This window comes from Centruroides vittatus, unplaced genomic scaffold (assembly GCF_030686945.1).
Source record: "Centruroides vittatus isolate TY-2023 unplaced genomic scaffold, ASM3068694v2 scaffold_435, whole genome shotgun sequence".
Taxonomy (NCBI): domain Eukaryota; kingdom Metazoa; phylum Arthropoda; class Arachnida; order Scorpiones; family Buthidae; genus Centruroides; species Centruroides vittatus.
In genome coordinates this window covers 4,383,752-4,404,275 of record NW_027122708.1, presented here as the reverse complement: position 1 = coordinate 4,404,275, position 20,524 = coordinate 4,383,752, and the positions used below count along the sequence as shown (strand labels likewise).

At 30.1% G+C, this 20,524-nt stretch overlaps 1 protein-coding gene across 1 annotated transcript in view; it reads right to left on the bottom strand.

The window, feature by feature from the left end:
• Positions 1-7,069: 7,069 nt before the first annotated feature.
• Positions 7,070-20,524, bottom strand: part of qm (quemao) — a 67,209-nt gene continuing 53,754 nt past the window's right edge. The window contains exons 11-12 of the mRNA XM_067287177.1: positions 14,383-14,497; positions 7,070-7,423 (exon numbers count right to left, since the gene is read on the bottom strand). Of these exons, the coding sequence (XP_067143278.1) occupies positions 7,336-7,423; positions 14,383-14,497 (203 nt within the window). The 3' untranslated portion in view covers positions 7,070-7,335. The remainder of the gene's footprint in view (positions 7,424-14,382; positions 14,498-20,524) is intronic.

The following is a 20,524-nucleotide window of genomic DNA, read 5'->3' as shown; positions in this document are numbered from 1 at the left end:
CTGATTGATTAATCTCAATAAATTTTATATAAAAAATCTAATTATTTTCTGTACTGAAAATACTTTCTATTTGTCTGGCTTAATTTATATTCCGTTAAATAATTCGACAAATTCAAAATAACAGTTTACATACGATTTATAAATGAAACCACCCAATTTCGTGAACGTAAGTGACTCTAAATTCAGTTTTCCCAAATACAGTGACTTTATTACTTGGGCATTAATCGGCCATACGATCATTACGCGAAATAAACGAAAATTAAGGTTAACACAAGTTAGCAGAATTTATTTAGATTTTACTTACATTTGATAGTTGCCTAACAATGACATGATGCCTGTTCGTACCTACAGACTAGAATGAAACGAACAAACTTTGATCGCTCTCGCTGATAACTACTATAGATACGTTACACTCGGATGAAAATACATATTTATCTGGTTCGAATAATAAATTCGACCGATAAAATCCAGCGTAAGTATCCCCGACGAATTAAAACATTTCATTAAATTCATAATTTCGATCAAATTTTCAGTTTTACATTCTAGCAAAACGGATTTTCTTTTATTTATGCATCGCCGTTCTCCATCCTAATGTGCCTTATAATGGCTCACGCGATAGATTGTATTGTGAATCGGATCCTCCAGGAATACGTACGTCAGCCCGATCTACTTTCAATAAATCCTAATTTTATATATCAGCCATTATTTACTATCGATAATACAATATGGCGCTAGATAAGCAATCCACACAAAGTCGTATTTTTAGGTTCCGGAAAAAGATTACAAAATCATTGGAATAACATTTAAAAATAAAAGGAAATTGTATACAAACATGTAAAATATCATAAATATTTAATAAACTATTAATTTTGTGCTTGATTTATATAAACATTAAGAAATACGATTTTTAGTGCAAAAAATTATATTCAGATATTTAAAAGTAATTTCTGTATTCATTTATTTCAAATTAGAAATTCTGTCTATTTTTTCGGAAGGTCAACCAAATATTCAGTGCAAATGGTTCCTTGTAATTTATATTTGTATAAAATATATGATACATTAGTTAAGTATAGATAGACGATAACTTAAAGATGCAACCTACCGTTACGTAGGATCCGAATTCGAGTCCAGTTCGAGTCGAGTCTATATCAATCCCGAAGATTTTTGAGGCTCGAAGTCTCAAACAGGACCCGGATGCTTCCATTATTTGTGGGCATGATCGATTATTCGACCATCGATCATGCCCACAAATAATAACTTTACAAGTTGTTATTTATCGATTGAATCGATATAATGGGCGAAATTGAAAGCGATAACGTAGATTATTATAGAAAAAACTTGCAGTAAATGTTCAAACTAAAATGACAGGATCTCTAACACTAGAATCTGTTTCCGTATTTAATCTCTTCTAAATCTTTATGGCATATTTTTCCAATTAACAAGAAGCTCCTATGCGTATTATCATGAAGATTAACTTTATAATTACAAATAATTTTGTAATTATAATAAATATAGAAATAATAATCTTCTTATCTTTGCCAAAAATCCAAGAATCTCCTATAATTACGAATAATTAATTTATAATTTTTATATCTCTCTCATTTGATTAGAATTTTATGATTTATGCAGTAAGATTAGAAGAAAGGTTTCGCTGTAATTATTTTTGCATTTTGAAATTTCTATCAAAAATTTATATATAATATTTGTATTATCACATAATTTTAAAGTTAATTGACTTTTTTTAGGTTATTTAGAATTAAATATCAAGACATATTCTTTGAAAAAATGATTTTTTGTATTAATAATAATTCGATATTATAGATTAGAGAGTTTCTAGAGGATTTTTGGCGACGAAATGCAAAGGAAATCGAAAAGGAAGGAAACGAATGGACGGATTTTAACGGAAACTGGTAATAAAATTGGTCGATTTCTCGAACGGAAATTAATTACGTGCGCCATCAGAAAGAAAAGGAGACGCGAAATCCAATATTTAACTTTAAACTTACTCATCAATGTCTCAGTTCGAATTGCTTTCAGTTTCGGGCATAATGGTGCACCACCTTTCGGTATGTTATACAATTTGTCATATATGCGTTTTTATACGATTTGTGTCGGACAAAATCTAAAATCTCGAAGATAACGCTGAACGGATCGGTATTTTTCCAAACTTCCTACGCTACAATTAATTTGTCCTGTTTTAAATATTTAATTTAAAGATTTCTGGGGTGCATATACTTTTAGAATCAAACTGATCGTTCAAATCATGTATACAAGCGGATTTTAGCGATCTGATCAAATTAATCCGAGCGAAGGATAAGATCTTTTGGATCGGAGATTAAAGATGGCGACCTCCATGGCTGAATTCAAGCTTATAGTTGTCAGCAAAGAAATACGTTTAACTGTCGACAATGAAAATTATTTAAAATTTATAAATGGTAAGTAAAAACATCATTATTAAAATATCCGATAAACTGAGATGAAAAAGTATTAAGAGATAATTTTGCCAGATTGTAAAGCAAGAATGCATGGCGTGCGCTCTCCCATTTTGCCGTTAAGTGAGCAATTTTATTCGCAGAGTAAATACCATTCGATCCTTCTCGTATACTTTCGCCAACTAACACACATGACAAAGTGATCTGTATCACGTGACAAAAACTGATCCGATCTCACAGATCGATCCATCTGAAACGAAAAGTATATGCACCCCTGGATAAAATATAGTAACGTCTTCTATTAAATAGCAAAACCTGTATCTCTACACGACATAGTTATTAATTATCTCGCACAGTGCGATAACAGTTTGCACTATGCATATTGTTGTTGGAATGAGCAAGAAAATAATGGTTTGGCTCTAATTAAAATTAATTATATTATAGATACAGAAATTAAAATTCGAAGGGATGCAGTAGTCTTTTAAGTAACATTTTTTTGATTTGTTTTATGAAAATAATAATTTTTATAATTAACATAAATACGATAACGTGAAATTTTTAAGGGAAAACCATGTTAAATAATAAATTTACTTGTATTATATACATATTAGAAAAAATAGTTTCCTTAAAAATATCCAGTTGAAATGTATTGTAGGGGAGAGCGGGGCTAAAAGTTCCCGGGGTAAGTTGTTCCGATTGAAATAGCTCCACAAGGAAAAAATATATATATAATTAGTAAATATGTCATGAAATCGAACGTTTCTGCGCACCGACGGCAGCTATCTTAATCAGGCCAGTGACGTCCGGTACATTGGAAAGAGAGCCTGTACGTCGCTGATCCACATAAGTAAATATTTTCGTGTTTGATATTTTTGGTATATCTGGCGAATTTAAATAATTAGCGATTAGTTGTTTGGTATTTTTATTCAAAAATATATCGAGTAACTTGATATACTACGCTAAAACTGTATATGTCTCGTAACCTAATCTAGTAGTTGCTGTTTTGAACCCATGTGTTATCGGGGCTAGATGTTCCCTTCTTTGGGGGCATGTTGTGACCTTGGAACAACTTGCCCCAGTTCATCTGTACCGGTAATGCAGTAAAAATAATGTTTTTTTCCTTTTGCAGTATGCGGACTTATATTCGAAAAACAACACGGGGTTCTGTATCTCGGGAGTTACCATCTTTAATAAGCTGCAGATACAGTTATTAAAGATGGTAAAAAAATAAAAACTGTTGCCAGAGAATTAGATATTTGTCATATGACGTTATATAGATTTGTAAAGAAGTTGAAATCTGGAGTAGAAAACGCTGCGATTGGCTACAAAAAAGTAAGATTGGTCTTTATTGAAGAACAGGAAAACAAGTTAGCAGAGTATTTGTTAAATGTAAGCTTTACTGACGAAAGACAAATCTTGGATCAGCCAGGGTCATCAGGAGTTGTAAATTTGCCTGCAACTTCTGGTGTTATACAAGAACTTGGAAAGGATGTTCCTTTCTCCCCTTTTCTTTAAGTAAAAGTTATAAATGTTGAAACGAAAAAATGTTTTCTTTATAATAAATTTAAGAAAAACAACTAATTATTGATAAGATATTATTGATTAGTCTTTAAATACATACTTAGTTAAATAAATTATTGTTTTTTTTACATATTACACCTTCCATAGATCTTGTAACAACTTGCCCCACCCTGTTAACAACTAGCCCCGAACCGGGGTAAGTTGTTACTTTCCGACTTTAGGTATTGTATTATTAATTATAAAAAAACTTACAAAAAATCAACCCCAAAAACTGTATTTATAGCAAAGTTAGATATATTACTAAATTTTAATCTCTTAATACTTATGCTAGAATTATGTTTCCTTAACAAAATATAAGGTTGATTAAAAAACGGAACTTGTAGTCCCGCTCTCCCCTACATATCTGAACATGTAGCGCATTAGATTAACTTTTACACATATAATAGAATTTATTGTAACTTGTATCAGAAATCTGGTTTGATGGGATAAGGCAACGCAATGCATAAGCGATTCGCCAAGGATAAAGTGCCTCCCCGGAGTACTTTCTATGGGAAACTGGCTCTTATTCATGCTGAGGCATTTCTCTGCTATTAAAACAACTTAATATTTATTTGTTTTAGGTTAAGCATCATTATTACAGTTATTTTCTAAGGGCTCTAGATTCAACTCATCAATTTGAATCATGGTTTCTCATACAATTTAACACACTCGTGGTTTATCAGCATTTTAATTTAGATAGCATTCACATTTAAAAAAAATGCAAAGTAGAAGGTAAATAAAGGTCACAGGACTCCCACAGAAAGTAATTTTTCTTCCAATCCATCAGTTTCTGATCACATCGATGATTTTTCTCGTTTTAAACAACCCCTTTTTTTTCTGTGCCTATTTTTCAATGCCTTTTTCTTTAGGTTTTTATTACCAGTGACATCAAAGGAGTACGAGGGATGTGGAACGCATAGGCCATACGGTAATTACCCCCTTCAGAGGGAGGACACTAAAATATATGTATAAAATTTTTGTGCAGTGTTTCAGCAGAAAATTATTATTATTATTATTATTTTAATATCCCAGTATTGTTATCAAAATGCCATTATTACCAAATTACAATAAAAAAATAAATGTAAATACTGTGTGTATAATATTGTAATTTAAAGGTGTAATTTTAATTTTGCTAGTTGTTTACATTATTTCTATTACTTACGGGAATCACGATTTACGAGGATGGTTACCGTAAAAAAATTACTAGGGATTCTTGTTTGTTACGAAAAAAAATCCATGCGGTGATAACACGAATTACCGCACTGACACCAATGTTTATAACAATCACAATTCTTTACTTTTCTTTAGCATGACACCCGGAGTATTATTATATTCTTTCCATAATACTTTCCGGGTATTTTTTTCCCCCTGTTTGGAGAAAATCTCATTTGGCTTTTTATTTTCCAGTATTGTCTTTATTTCCCTACTAATTCAAACAATACTTCCTTTTATAGAAAATGGTAAAATTACGTGCGCTGCTTTCTATATTTTGTATTTCCGTCATTTCTATGCAGGTGTTTGCTTGCAACCAATCTAGATGATGCTTGCGAAAGATATATATATATATATATATATATATATTTTTGCATTTATTTTCTAATTATTATGTATTTTACAAAATGAAATACCGGTATTCATTATTAATTTAGAAATGTAGATTTCGGTCTCTAAGCTCTTATAGTCCTTCCATCGTTAGACGACAAACCAGTCTAAACCATTTACAACCTACTTTATTAGTTGTAAATTATTGTTTACTGAAGCTCTGGGGCATTTGGCTACCCCTTTCTCCCCAACAGCCGGATGGCCGAGCGGTTAAGATGGCAGCTACCGCACTGCAGGACCCAGGATCGAATCCGGACGAGTCAAAAAAATCCCCATGAATTCCTCGGGGAGGTCCAACCGTCCCTCACCACCCGGCTGCCCCATTGTGGACTTGGCCGAACCGATAATGGCTTGCTAAAAGAGGCCTTCTTAGTTCACAAGGCGAAAAGTTTAAAAAAAAAATAATAAAAACCCTTTTCCCTATAAATGGTTGTTTGTTTTGACAACTGCGAACTTGTGTAGGAAGGAATATATTTTTTTAAATCTTTTTTAATTCTTTTCGCCTTTGGTACTAAGTTGTCTATTTTTGTGTTTATCATGGTTTCTACTAGGCTCATAATATGGCGGCCACACGATACCGGAAGAAGGTAGTACATTTCGTGTCATCCGCAGTAAAGGTGTCAGCTTTCCGCTCTGAGTCACGAATTCGAGTCCAGATCAAGACCCCGAGAAATTTTTTATGGATGACCTATCCTCATTCTTTATCGTCGTGCCATCTCTATTGTCGCTTGGCTGAACCCATGGTGATGGGCGTGGAAAGAGTTAAAAGTGAAAATAGTCGTAATGCTATGAAATTATGCATGTATTTAATGGCGGACGACTTAAATATATCTTTTAACACTGAAAAATGCTAGAAAATTATGTTTTTTACGTAGCATAAAAAAAGAATTCAAAGACACGTCACAAATCGCACAATCTTATTAGATGGCAACAAAAGATGTATTGGATATTTCAGTTAGAATCTGTTGTACAGTACTGTACATTGTATTTGTCTTGAAAACTACATCAAGAAATGGAAAGATTACAAAATCTATAAGGGCCATATTCTGTAGATTTAGTTAAAGAGTTGACTATATCCAATTTAGATCTAACTGGAAGTCAAATTATCAGTTGCTCATCTTTCCTATTCAAATAAAACTACAATTTTATTAGGGCAATAGTAGAAAAGCATATTAAATTTTATTTTATTGTATACCCATTAATCATTAATTTAACTGTTATTGGTATTATATATAATCCAATAATTTGAATTAAAGTCATGGAGATGAAATTATATTCTACATTTGCCATTATTAACTAAATAAAATTATCATTATCATCATCATCATATTATTATTATTATTATTATTAAATTATAATTAAATTAAATATTATATTAAAATTATTATGTCATTATCAACTTTAGAAAAAATTTATTGCAAATTTACATATATTCTACAAGACTTTTCAGATACAGAAAATTTTCAATCTTCACTAGTTGATTATAATTCATGATTTTAGTTTTTTAAAATATATTCTACATTTTATTTATTTTATTAATTTGAATTTTATAAATTATCTAATTTCTACTTTTTAAATAAAGTATATTAACTTTAATTTAGAAAATCATAATTATAAATATGATTATAATTTTTTCTGTGTATATTGTATATCATCTGATTTAAATAATAAGTACAAACCATAAAAAAAATTTTTTTTTTAAATCGCATAATATTTCAAAATTTGATATTATTTAATTTTTTTAAAATGTATCTATCCAGTTTTTTAATTCATCTAAAACTACAATTAAATGAGGATTATCTCCTAATTGATGTATTTCATCTCTGGCTCTGTAAAAGAAATTCACAAATAACTATATTGTCAGGAAAGTGTAAATATAAATTGACTTTCAAAATTCCAGAATTATTTCAAAATACAATGAATACTTTAACAAAAATCATTCATTGTATTTATTAGTGTAAATCAGTGGTTCTCAACCTGTGTTCTGCAAAGTTGTTCTAAGTGTTCCATAAAAAAAAAATTTTTTTAAAGCTTTTATTGCAAATTTATTACAATGTACAACATGTTACTTTATTTGTAGAAAATTCCATGTTTACTATTTTACTCAACAGAATAAACTATAATTAGCTTATTGCTTTGTGAGAATAGTAAATATGGAATTGTGTTCTGCAGTGTCAGAAAAGTTGAGAACTACTGTATAAGTAATTTCTTAAGTAGTATTTTTCTTATAAGTAGTTTGATTAAGAAAGATTTAAAGCTTTAAAATGATAACATCATAACTGTAACCTTTAGTTTATTTTTGTCATCATATTCTAAATCTACAGTCCTCAAACCATAAAGGTCTTCAAAATATATTATAATCTTAAAATTAAATTTTGTTAAATTATCTAGCATGGTGGTTCCAAAACTTTGAAGTGTCGTGAACCCTTTTATAAAAGATGTATTTTGGCAGACCATTATCTTTTGCTGTTAGCTTTTGGTCATTAATTAACTATAATAATAATAATAATAATAATAATAATAATGAGACATTTATAGCTATTCCTCACTTAAAGACCAGCTCCAGCAAGGGAAAATTCCCTTTCTTGATCTTAGTCTAGTACTGTAATCAGTTGGTATTAACTACATAAAGTATTCACAACCTCCAAGACTACATATTTTGTTTATAAATGGGTACTTCATTGTGCATCTCGTTTGAAGGATTTGATAAATAAAATATTCATCTGAATGTCTTTTTTTTATGAATGAACTGTAATTTTTTGTTACATCATTTTTATAAATTTTTCTGACTGTATTTTTTATAAATTAAAACAAAGTTATTGAGTTGGAGTTTTCTTTACACCCTTTCTTTATCTACAATAAATAAAAATTATTAAGTTTCTCATTTAACAATTAATTTGTTTAACGACTTAGTCGTAGAAACTGAAATTGGTCATTAAGTAAGGAGTAGCTGTATAATTTTTGGCAATTTTCGGTTGCATTATTTTGAAATTCTGTTATTTTAACAAAACTTTAACAAATACACTGGCATGCAAAACTTAAGCAACAATGTAATTTTTAAGCAGACATTCATGAAATTGTAAAAAAGGGCTTTTGTGACCAGTACAATGAACATCCAATTCAGTAGAAAGGTGATTTGTATGCAAATATCAGGTAGAAGACATCACAGGTGACGTGAGGGCACAAAAAATGCATGCAGTCAGCACGTGCAGTGCAAGACTACAATAAAAAGGACAAAAGGTGCTATTAAAGACATTTGCTGCAAGTTCAAGTGAGTTTGTACTGTACATGCAATATGTCTAGAAGAAACCATCTGGATGACTTTACACATGGTAGAATGGTCGGCAAGCTTGAAGGGGGCATAGTGTAACGAGTGTAGCCCAAGAGTTTAGAATCAACAAAAGTGTTGTTTCATGAGCTTGCAAAGTCTTCCAAACCACAGCTATAAGGAAGGTTGGTGGTAGTCTTCAAGAAAAATAATGCCAATGGATGACTGATATACAGGTATACCGCGCCTTAGTCGGTAATTGGTTCCAGGAGAGGCGACGTAAGTCGAATTTACTTGTCACTAGTCTAAACCACAAATTACCATTCCCAGTTCTGTATTTTATTTATAAATGCATTTTTAATAATATATGGTTAATAAGAATCTATTTTAAGCTTACAAACAAATAAATTTTAGTTTTTAATATAGTACAGAAAAAAGTAATCTAAATTTACAAATACATGTGTACGTACAGCTCATACTTGTAAATGTACATGTTTGCAATTTGGACATCACGGACTCTTTATTTGTGAATGTGGTTTCTCTAAGACATTATAAAATAAGATGATTTTTTAAGGTTAAATAACAAACATAGTTATTAAAATTATTTTGCGATAGTAGAAAATAAACTAATTTATGTTAAATTTACCAATATCAAGTGGTGCTGAAAACGACACCAAATGTAGATATTGGAATTACTGTGGAAAACACCAATAATGAGCACTTAAAGATCGCTAAATAAGACGACAACACAAAAACAGATGTTTTCATGTTTCGTTCTCTAGGATTTATGATGATTATATTAACATTTACTGTAAATGTACATATTTTAATTTATGTACTTTTAACACTTATCTAGTGATATTACGACTTCAATATTTGTGGTGGATGGATGCAAAGTCGAATAAAATGACTTAAACTTGATTTTTATTTTTCCATATACTTTTTTGACAAATGACGTATAATCGAGAACGATATAACTTGAGGTATACCTGTATTGTCTTGCAGGCAAAAAGATATCAATACCAGTCAGCAGGCAACATTGCTCAGCAGCTGCATATGGCAATGGGACAAAAAGTGTCACAGTTTAATGTGGCCAGACACCTTCATAAAGGTGGCCTATTTTCCTACCATCCTGAACACTGCATCCCATTGAAAGCTGCCCATCGGCAGCATCTTTAGACTAGTGTAATAAACATAAAGACTGGACATCTCATCAATAGAGTCACGTCTTCTTTACAGATGAGAGTCGTTTCAGTATCACAAGCGATTTGCAATGCCAGTTGATATGGAGAGAGGTAGGGACACAGTTTTATCCCACACTAATGTCATATGGAAAGAGACCGTTATGGTGGTCCTGATGTGCTCGTTTGGGAAGGCATCATGATGAACGGGCAGACTGAGCTTCAAATTTTTGACAGAAGTACTGTTACTAGAGATCGCTATTATCAGCAAGTGATCCTTCCTCATGTGCATCTGTTCCTAGGTGCCATTGGCGCAGACTTCATTTTTATGGATGATAACTCCAGGACACATAAGACTCATGCTGTTGAGAAGCTTCTAGAAAGTGAAGATATCACTAGAATGGATTTGGCCAGCATACTCCCAATTTAAATCCCATAGAACATGTGTGGGATGCTTTGGGGCATTGGGGCATTGATATAAACATGCTGAAAGGTGTCTACCTTTCAGCATGTTTATATCTGCTGGAGAACACCCAACAACTGAAAGCAATGCTCATTGAGGAATAGGCACTCTTACCTCAACAACTGTTCAATAATCTCATGTAGAGTATGGAGAGATGGTGCCAAGTAACTATTGCAGTTAAGGGAGATTATATCCCTTACTAAGGGACATCTGTTTGTTGTTCTCCCTCTTGGGCAGATAATCATTTGTACCAACACCACTCTTTCAATAAAGCCTTTTTTTTTTTTTTGTTGGATTCCATACTGTATGCATTCTTATACATTCACAAAACACCAGAATGAAATCAACACGTACCTGAACCAGTTACCAGTGTTGGAGAAAAAATGAATAATTTTTTGTCTTTTCTCCAACACTAGTAACTGGTTCAGGTACGTGTTGATCCTGTATGCATTCTATTCAATTTTGCGCTAGTATGCTTTCTTCATCCTTTAAGTACAAAATACTGTCTCTGTATTCTGAATTTCATGTCTCTCAGGTGATTTCTTGCAGAGTTATGGCAAAAAATCAATCATTGCTTAAGTTTTGCACACCAGTATATATAAAATTTAATAAAAAGTACCAACTTTTATATTTTTCAGTTATTAAAATATAGTATTTTACTATATAATATATAAATTTATTATATTTTCATTTAAAGCCTAATATAGCTTTAAACAATATTTTAAAATATTTGTTAAGTAATAAAATAAAAACGTTTTTATAAAACAGAACTGATGGCCCCCAACAAGTATCTTGCAGACCTCTGGTGTCCATGAACCACAATTTTCCAACTATCGATGTAACAAAATCCCAAAAATATGTTTTAAACAAACTTTGTATTCTAACATTCCAAATATTTTTCTTAATTTGAAAATTTATAAAGTTGATTCCATTTTTATTAATGAGTGAGTTGTTCCTTGCTGTGTATTTAGTTTAAAAATAACAATAATTCAAAATAATTCTTTGAATTTTTTTCTCAGACTTTCTACATCACAATGTTATCAGATATATATATATATATATATATATATATATATCTGATAACATTGAAAATATATATCTGAAAAATATCTGAAAAAAAAAATATATATATATAGATATATATATATATATATATATATATATTTTTTTTTATGTGATTGTTTCTACATAAAAGCAATTATATTTGTCTAAAAATCTGATATATAGCATTAATTTATATCAAATAATTACAGTTGGTCCAGTTGGTATTTTAAAAACTTACACTTCATACATTGTAAGTTTGTTATTAATATATTATAATAGTTTAATGCATAAACATAAGTTTTTAATATAATGTGCTGTACATTGCATGTATCTGAGTCAACTAGTATAAATTACTCGATCTTTTAGCATGCTCTATCCATGAATAAAAAGAAATTCTAAACTTTTCCTAAAATATTAAATTGAGATCTGTTAAATCAAGGGTCTATTGCAGTGTTCCGCAACTGATGTGCCGTCACATGTTGAAAGGCGTGACATGAACTTTTACATATTCTGTTAATTTCAAGTTTTATTTATATATTTTTATCATAGTTGTGTTTTTTATGCTTGTATTTCATTCTCTGCTGCAGCACTGATGAAATAAGATGATATTTGTTTATTCTTTATTACAAGCCATGCATTTTTATGTATTCTAAGAAATTATATGTAAAATAAATTTGCTCACGGGTATTGATGTCTGTTTAATAATAATAATAGGTTAGTGGCATTACGTAATTCTATTAATAGTATCATTTCATACGTTTTTGAGAGGAATAACATTTTGGTGTGTTGTGTTGAGTCATGGGTGTGCCACAAATAGAAAATGTTTGCGGAACACTGGTCTATTGTATTAATTTTTTTAATTATAAAGTTGTAGTATTATTCATAATAATAAATGCTTGTAATCAGCATAAAAGTGTTTCCTTTCCATATTTATTTCAAATATTGTATTTTCACATGTATAACCTGTGTTTAAAAGACAACACAGAGTTTAAAAGACAACAAGAGAGTACAGGTTATGCAATGGGCAGATTATACACCAATTTTAAAGTGCAATTAAACATGCATCTATGGAGCAACACATAGGGTATATAGTGGAGATGCGAAGATTTTATTTTTGTTCCAGCAATTTTCTGTGCAATTGAATGAAAATACAATAAATAAAAAAGTGTTGTTATATTCATTAATATTTCACAAAAGATGGAAAAGTGTGTTTAATATGTTGAAAATTTTTAGGAGTAAATGTGAAATTTTCTATCAAATTTTACATTAACAAAAAATATGAACACTATTTATTGAATGATGGTATAACTGTGGAAAAAAGTCACTGATATTCCAGTGCAAATATACTCCTTGATTTTCAGACATTTAATGTTCAGCCAAATTGCCCTTTCACTTGTAACATTTTGATATCTCTATATTGCTTTCTAGACACCAAATTTGCACCCTAAGTACATTTTCTATCAACAAATAAAAATTTCAAGCTACTTGCAAGTGATGCTTTTTGCCAATTTTGGTTTGGTAACATCAGAATTATTTTCGTAAAAATGAATTTTTATTGTTTCTTTTGGTTTAATCTATATAGTTTTAATGTTTTAAATAGTGTTTTAAGCATTGTAACATATCCACTATAAAAAAACTAAAAAATTTCCTATCTAAATATGAGATTTTATAATTTTTTTTCCTCACTCTCAAGTTGCATATTATAAAGGAAATTCTATTTCCTTTATAATATTCAACTCTATCATTCAGCTTTCATATAAATTTTTAAGAACATTAATGTCTGAAAATCAAAAACTATCTGTGTAGAGATACTTGTAACAAATATCAAACTAATGCTGAATGAGAATTGCATCTTGTGATGATGATGCTTCAGCAGGCAAAATATCTCAATAAAAAAAAAAACAGATTTCATAACAAATAAATAAATGTCATTTTTATAATTTTCGTATCACTTTATAATCACATTTTTCATCTTATCTTTTAATAGACAAAGTTATTAATTGTTGGGTTCAAAATTGCTCGAAGCTAAAGATGAAAAATGGGGTTTGTATTGAAATGCAATAAATTGGATTTAATACAATAAGAATGGTTCTATATACAGTGTCTTCCAAAAAGAATGCTACCATTTTAAAGTACTGTAATTATAATAATTATTACCTTAAAAATATGCTACATACACCAATTGAGAGAGAGTAAATGTCTGAGTTTCATCTCCCATCTTCATTCAAACATCTTGTGGTCTATCTTAAAGAAATGCTGTAAACAAAAATGGCAACACAAAATAGAGAAGGCATGTTATGATCTGCAGTTCAAAAAGTCAGAATCACTCATCATCATGCTACATGAGTAATCTACAGGAGCTGTAGAATTGTGACTGCTGTGGGAGGAGGGACAATTGATATGCTTTAGTGAGCATAGGAAGAATTTGAGTATTAGTTGAACATGCACAATGTGAACACACACATTGAGAAATTTTAATGGGCAAATGGGAAACTTGAATAGTTTTCCAATGTTTTAATGTACATTACAACATTATCTGATAACAATTAACATAATAATAATTTAAAATGGTAGCATTCTTTTTTGGAAGATCCTGTATTTCCATACAAAGCATGCTATTTATATAATTGAAATTGTAAAAGCTATGTAAATAGTTATTAGAAAAAGTTTATAAATTTAATTTAATTAATTAAAATTTAGAATAAACTTTAATAAAACTCTAATAGAAATTTGTTAACTGATTTTTATTCATTTATTAATTAAACTTTTGATAGAGTTTATTTTAATATGATTTAATAATATATTGATGATAAACATGAATATAATACTTACTGCTGGTCTAATTCTAATAAAAATTTCCTCGTATATTCAAATGAACCTAATGATTCTAAAAGATCGACTGCATACTTTTTTATCTCTATACTCGTAGTTCTCTGTCGTACAATATCTATTTTATTTATTAAGAATTTTTTTGTATATAAAAAATAATGTCTATAAAATGTTCTATATGTAAAAAAATATTATATTAATTAATATTAAAAATATTATAGAAATCATTTGTCTCTTCATGATACCACCTTAATGAAGGCCTGTGGCAGGATGAGGAGGCTTATGCACTCCTGAGACCCCAAGAACTATGCTGGTAGTAGCATATATATAGGCCAGGGGTGACAAACCTTTTTGAGCCTGCATGCCATATCACAGCGGTTCCCAACCTTTTTTCATTAGCATACCTCTGTGCATTTCCAACTTTCCAATGAGCAATGCTTGCGCAAATCTTGCGCACTTCCTGTTTGTAGAAAGTGTCACCATTTTGAATTTTATTTTGGCTCAGTTCTCGGTCCCCTGAATACCTAGAAGTCTGGTTTTTTTATGCGTACATGATTTGGGCACTTAATACTCTGTGCCAAATTGCAACTTCTGACATGTACTCCTTCATACCTCTAAGCTGGTAACACAGCAGGCAGTATGATTTTATAAACAAGACATAGTCTTGTCAATAAAAAATTAATAAAAATACTGAATAAATAATGAAAAAAATTACCACTTGTAGAGAAAATCTGGAGAAACTAGCTATGTCTTTTTCTTTGCTAACAATAAAAAATACTTTTTATAAACAAAAAAAATACTTTTTTCAGACAACACATGGGATATTGTTGAGAGATAATAATAATAACAGTAGCACACCCCACCATCAAAAGTCCGTAGCATAATCACTAATCACACATAATGGTATCCCCACTACCATTGACCGACTGCACAATATTTATTGATCTGTTGCATTGTACAATTGGCAGTATAAGTTTTTATTTCTATTTTTGCATTTTGAAATGTATAATAAAGTTTGTGATTGTTGCAAGAAACATTTTTTACCTAATAATTTTTTAATACTATTAATTTGTGACACATAATATATTATTTTTTCTGTACCCCTAAACAACCTATGGTGTACCCCCAGGGGTATGCATATTCCGGGTTGGGAATCACTGCCATATAGTATGCATACTTAGCTTTAAAGATGTTTATGCATGCCAAAGTTTTAGACTTTGAATAATAATATTAAATAAATTAAACAAATATGCTTTAATTAGAATAAATGCAAAAAAAAAGCTGATTGAAAAAAGGATAATCAGGCAATAAATCAAAAGAATAGTTGAAAAAGATAAATAATAAATCAAAATCATATGATACCTTACATGCCACCTTGGGCATGTAAGGTATCATATATTTTTAGGTATCATAGGTTTTCCACCCTGATATAGGCTATTGGGAGTTAGACAGTAGCACAACCTCCACCTGAATCTCCAGATTGGATGTTTTGCAAAAGACTGGTAACCTCCTTCAAGTGAAAATATCATTCAACCTGAAAGCACGAAAGAAAAAATATGGTGAATGGTCAATCAGAAAATGACAAAAGATTTGGAATAAAGGAAATTTTGCATATAGCTACATGGAACATATGAGGAAGATTAGTGTCTAAAGACAGGTTTTGACAAAGCAACATTTGATGTTGATATGTATGTCCTAGAGCAGACTGGTGCCAGTCCATGAAAAAATTTCATTGGCCCCACAAAAATATTTGACCATACTGACACTGGTGCAGTTTATTATGGATTACATTTAAATAGTAATCTAGAGTTATTGTACTTACTTTGTTAAGCAAGTAGACACTCTAGATAAGCATATATAAGCATAATTCATAGCAGCATATAATTACTGGTCCACATAAAATTATCCATAATTTTACTGGTCCATGATGAGAAAAAGTAAAGACAAAATAAGATATCAATATATCAGTTTAGTATTTTATGAATATATTTTACAAGAACAGAGTGGTAGTACTGATGACAGGTTTTCAACAGCAGTATCCTTTGTCCTTTCAATATTTAAAAATCTGTAAAAATACAATTATTGAAGAATGAAATTTATAAAATAAAATCATTCAGTGGATAAGCAGTACTATTTATTAGGAGAGTGCCTGAATATTATGGGCCTAGGGGCACCATATTTCTAAATGTGTCACTGTAGGCTTAAGCAAAATTCAAGCAATTTAAATGTGACTTCTGTAATATGTTAAAGGCTATACCAAACTGGATCATATACAGAATGAAGAAATAAGAAAAGACCTAAATGCATTCTCCATTAATGACTAAATAATAGAACACAGGCAGAAATGAAAACAACATGTAAACACAACTGCAGATGGAAGACTGCCAAAAGAACTGCTCAATTATAAAATAAGAGGAAGAAGGGATTTAGGAAGAAATGGAATGACCTATGAAGCCAGAAGAGATAAAATTGCATAACCTTTGAATGTCAGAGGAGGAAGAAGTGGAGAAATAATTTGAAATATAATATTCATAAATGTTTTTGAAAATCGTTTACTAAAAGTAATGTTTATTAACACAGAAGATAAATAAACAATAACAATGTTATTGTTCATTCGGTCATTTAAATGAATTAACAAATATTTAAAAATTACTTTTAATAATTAGTAAATGTAAAATATTGAGATTATTTTAATAATATTTTATAAAATCAACTTGATACAAAATGATCTCTGCTATTAGTTTACATCAGTAAAAATAAAAGTGTAATAATTTTAGAAAATAATTTAGTTATTCATCACAAAAATTAATGTTAAAATATGCATATATATTTGCTTTTGTTGTTAATTAACAATTTTTAATATTTCATATAATCATTTTATTAATAGTAAGAACTCAAAATCTTTTTAATTTTAATTCTATTCTCAATAAACAAAATTTTATTTTAATTTTATATCATTCCAAGCCTTCTGTTCCCAGAAAATTTAATTTTTTTACTAATAAAACTTTTAGATTAGCAAAATAGAATGCCAAATAACAATATCTAATATTTCTTAGAAACAAAACATACTGGCAAGCTTAGGACTGGAGTATGGTCTGGATTTCTGGAAATGGGCTAAATATCACAATATACTAACTAAATCCTCACTTAACATTGTTGATAGGTTCTTGTAAACTGTAACTTTAAGCTAAATGACATAGAATGAAAACAATTTTACCACAGGCTAATCGATATAAACAACAGTTTAGTTCCTATCACATACTTCTGGTCACATCATCATCATCAAGCTTTTTTAAATAAAGATCCAAGCACTTTTAATATTAAAGATTGAAATAAACATGAGCTATACATATTACATTTAGGGACAATTAATGAAAAGAAGTAAGCTAGTCATTTATCTAATTTTGGTGAATCAATGAATACCAGTGGTGGTAAACGGTACAGAGAAGGAGGCTTTATTGGACTGCAATTTGAAAAAATTGTAGACCTATAAATTCCCACTGTTGTCCATCTGTTTGTCTTTCCTTAATCTTGTTCTGAGTACTTTTGTACTGCATCTTTTATTATCATACATTTTTGATAACATAACTGCCTGATAAACAAGCACAAGAAAACCAATAATCCAGTATATGAAAGTAACAATTTATTACTAAAACAAATACAGCTTGACATTCAAAAATCTGGCCATTGATAATCCAGTTCCTTCAGATTTCCAGCATGGATTTCGGAGCACATTTTCAAATTTACTGCGTTGGCACACCACTGTTTTCTGGAGGCACCTAACTATTGATAAAATTCTGTAGGACCGTTTTATTTAGCTGATGAACATTAAAATTTCATTTGCTTTTCATTTAGTGTTTAATTTTCTTTCTTTAAAGGATTATACAGGTTCTCATACAGGTACAGATTTTCTATTAAATATATACAGCATATATAACCATAAAAAATCAGGCATTCCTCAGGTCTGGAGGTTGCCGGATATTTGAATGTCAACCTGTATTTTCAATTGTCTTTAATGACCATCTTTCGGTTTTTAATATTATAGATAAAACAGAACCTGTAATATTAGAAACCTGAAGATGGTCATTAAAGATGATTGAAAATGTTTGTTTTGGTAATAAATTGTTACTTTCATACTGAATCTGTTTTTTGTGCTTGTTTATACTAATCCCATCCAGTTTTTGCTGTTACTTTTAACTGCCTGATAATATCCCTGATTACAATAAGCAAATTCTATATATACAGGGTGTCTATAAAGAAAGTCCCACTAGTAATTTATAGCACATTACATGGCAGATATATCACCCACCAGTGGTCAAGTGGTGGGTGATATATCCACTGAACATCAATAGTTGGTCATGGGTTTGCACCTTACCAATGCGATGGCCATGTGGAGTTTTCAGATTTTCTTTACATTTGTAACACCTAAATAGGGCCCAGTTTCCCATAGAAAGTCCTCCTGAAAGGCATCTCCTCAGCAGATCACCCACATTGTTGCCATATACAATCAATCCAACCTGGCAAATATATCAGGATGTATCAGGTATAAGGCAAAATAACATGCTAGATGGTTTTCTTATCCTAGTCTGGTTTCCCAATGTAGTTACTCTAGTTGGTTGCAAATGCTGCAATGACAATACCTTCATGAAATAACTTCCACAATCCTGATTTAACCCCATGAAGATTTTTCTTGTGGGGTTACTTAAAGGTCAAAGTCTCTATCGAAGAAACCACAGATATGATAATACCTGACATGTTATCCAAAATGTGACAGGAGTTTGAATGTTTGTTGCATCACTGTAATGTGAACACTGTGAAACAAAACCTGGACACCATGTTCATCATATGAATCATAAAACATAAACTAATTACCATGGTATTTGATTGATAAATTTCTAAAAATGGGATTTTCTTTATATATACCCTATATATACTGTTTATTTACATTTTAAACAATTAATATAATCATAATTGCAAACCAATAACAAATAAATAAATAATTTAAGGCATAATTAATTTGTTAAACAGAATTTATTAGAATTTATTTAATGTAGCATTTAATGTCTATATATTTGTAAAAATTTATGTTCATTGCTGATATTAAATAATTAAATCGTACTAGAATTTGCATATACAGTTAAACCTGTCTGTCAAATCTCATGGAAAATTGATAATAAAAAATTGATATATACAAGTTTGGAGATATAGAGGTTCTTATACAGCAAACAGTAATAAGTTTGATTGGAGGTATGGTATTTTATTAATACAACAGCAAGTACAGTACATACCTGTATTAGGTGTAAATAAAACATTTTTGACATACCTTAACAGAAATAGTTTCTGATGCCCAACTTTCTTCAACCAATAAAATGCAAGCAAACTCATAGCCAATCAAAGAAAAGCAGCATTAATTGCAATTATGTACTATATTTCAAGAGGTATGTTTCTCAGTTACAATTTATGTTATCAACTTTGAATTTGTTATTGACACTTCAGTCCTTAATTTGAGATATAGAGGTTTTGGGAGAAAATTATTTGAAATAAGCATGGAAAATATGTTGAATTTAGGCTGAAAATGCAGGGAAAAAAATTAATTTTGAAATTAAGAGGTTTTTGAGATAAACATGTTTGAGATAGACAGGTTCAACTGTGTTAAGTGCAAAATTATACATTTCCTAGAATGATATTAATTTGGCAAAGAATTTATAACAGATAATATGTATTACAGGTTGAGAACAAAAGTATGAACCTGTATTCTAGTTACTCAGTGGCCAGAACCTGTAAATGGCTTAAATTTGCAGGTGCACTACTCTATATCAATTGAACATCCATACTAAGAACAACATTGATATGATGAGGAACCTATAGAAATCAAATTACGTAAGCAGTAAATCAGACCAAGGTAAAAACACAACAATATTCCTTTTTCAAAATTTTACTTAAATTAATATTAATTTTGCATTTTGAGATATAATTAACATTATTCACATCTTTTTGTGAGATGTATGCAGTATATTGTCATAGGAAAGACCCTGTTCCTCTGGCATTCTAATAGGAAATCCAATTTTGCTCTAGCCCTAGTTAGGGCTAGCACCAGTTTTTTGTATATTTTAGCCTGAAAAATTTCAAAATGCAAAATTTAACT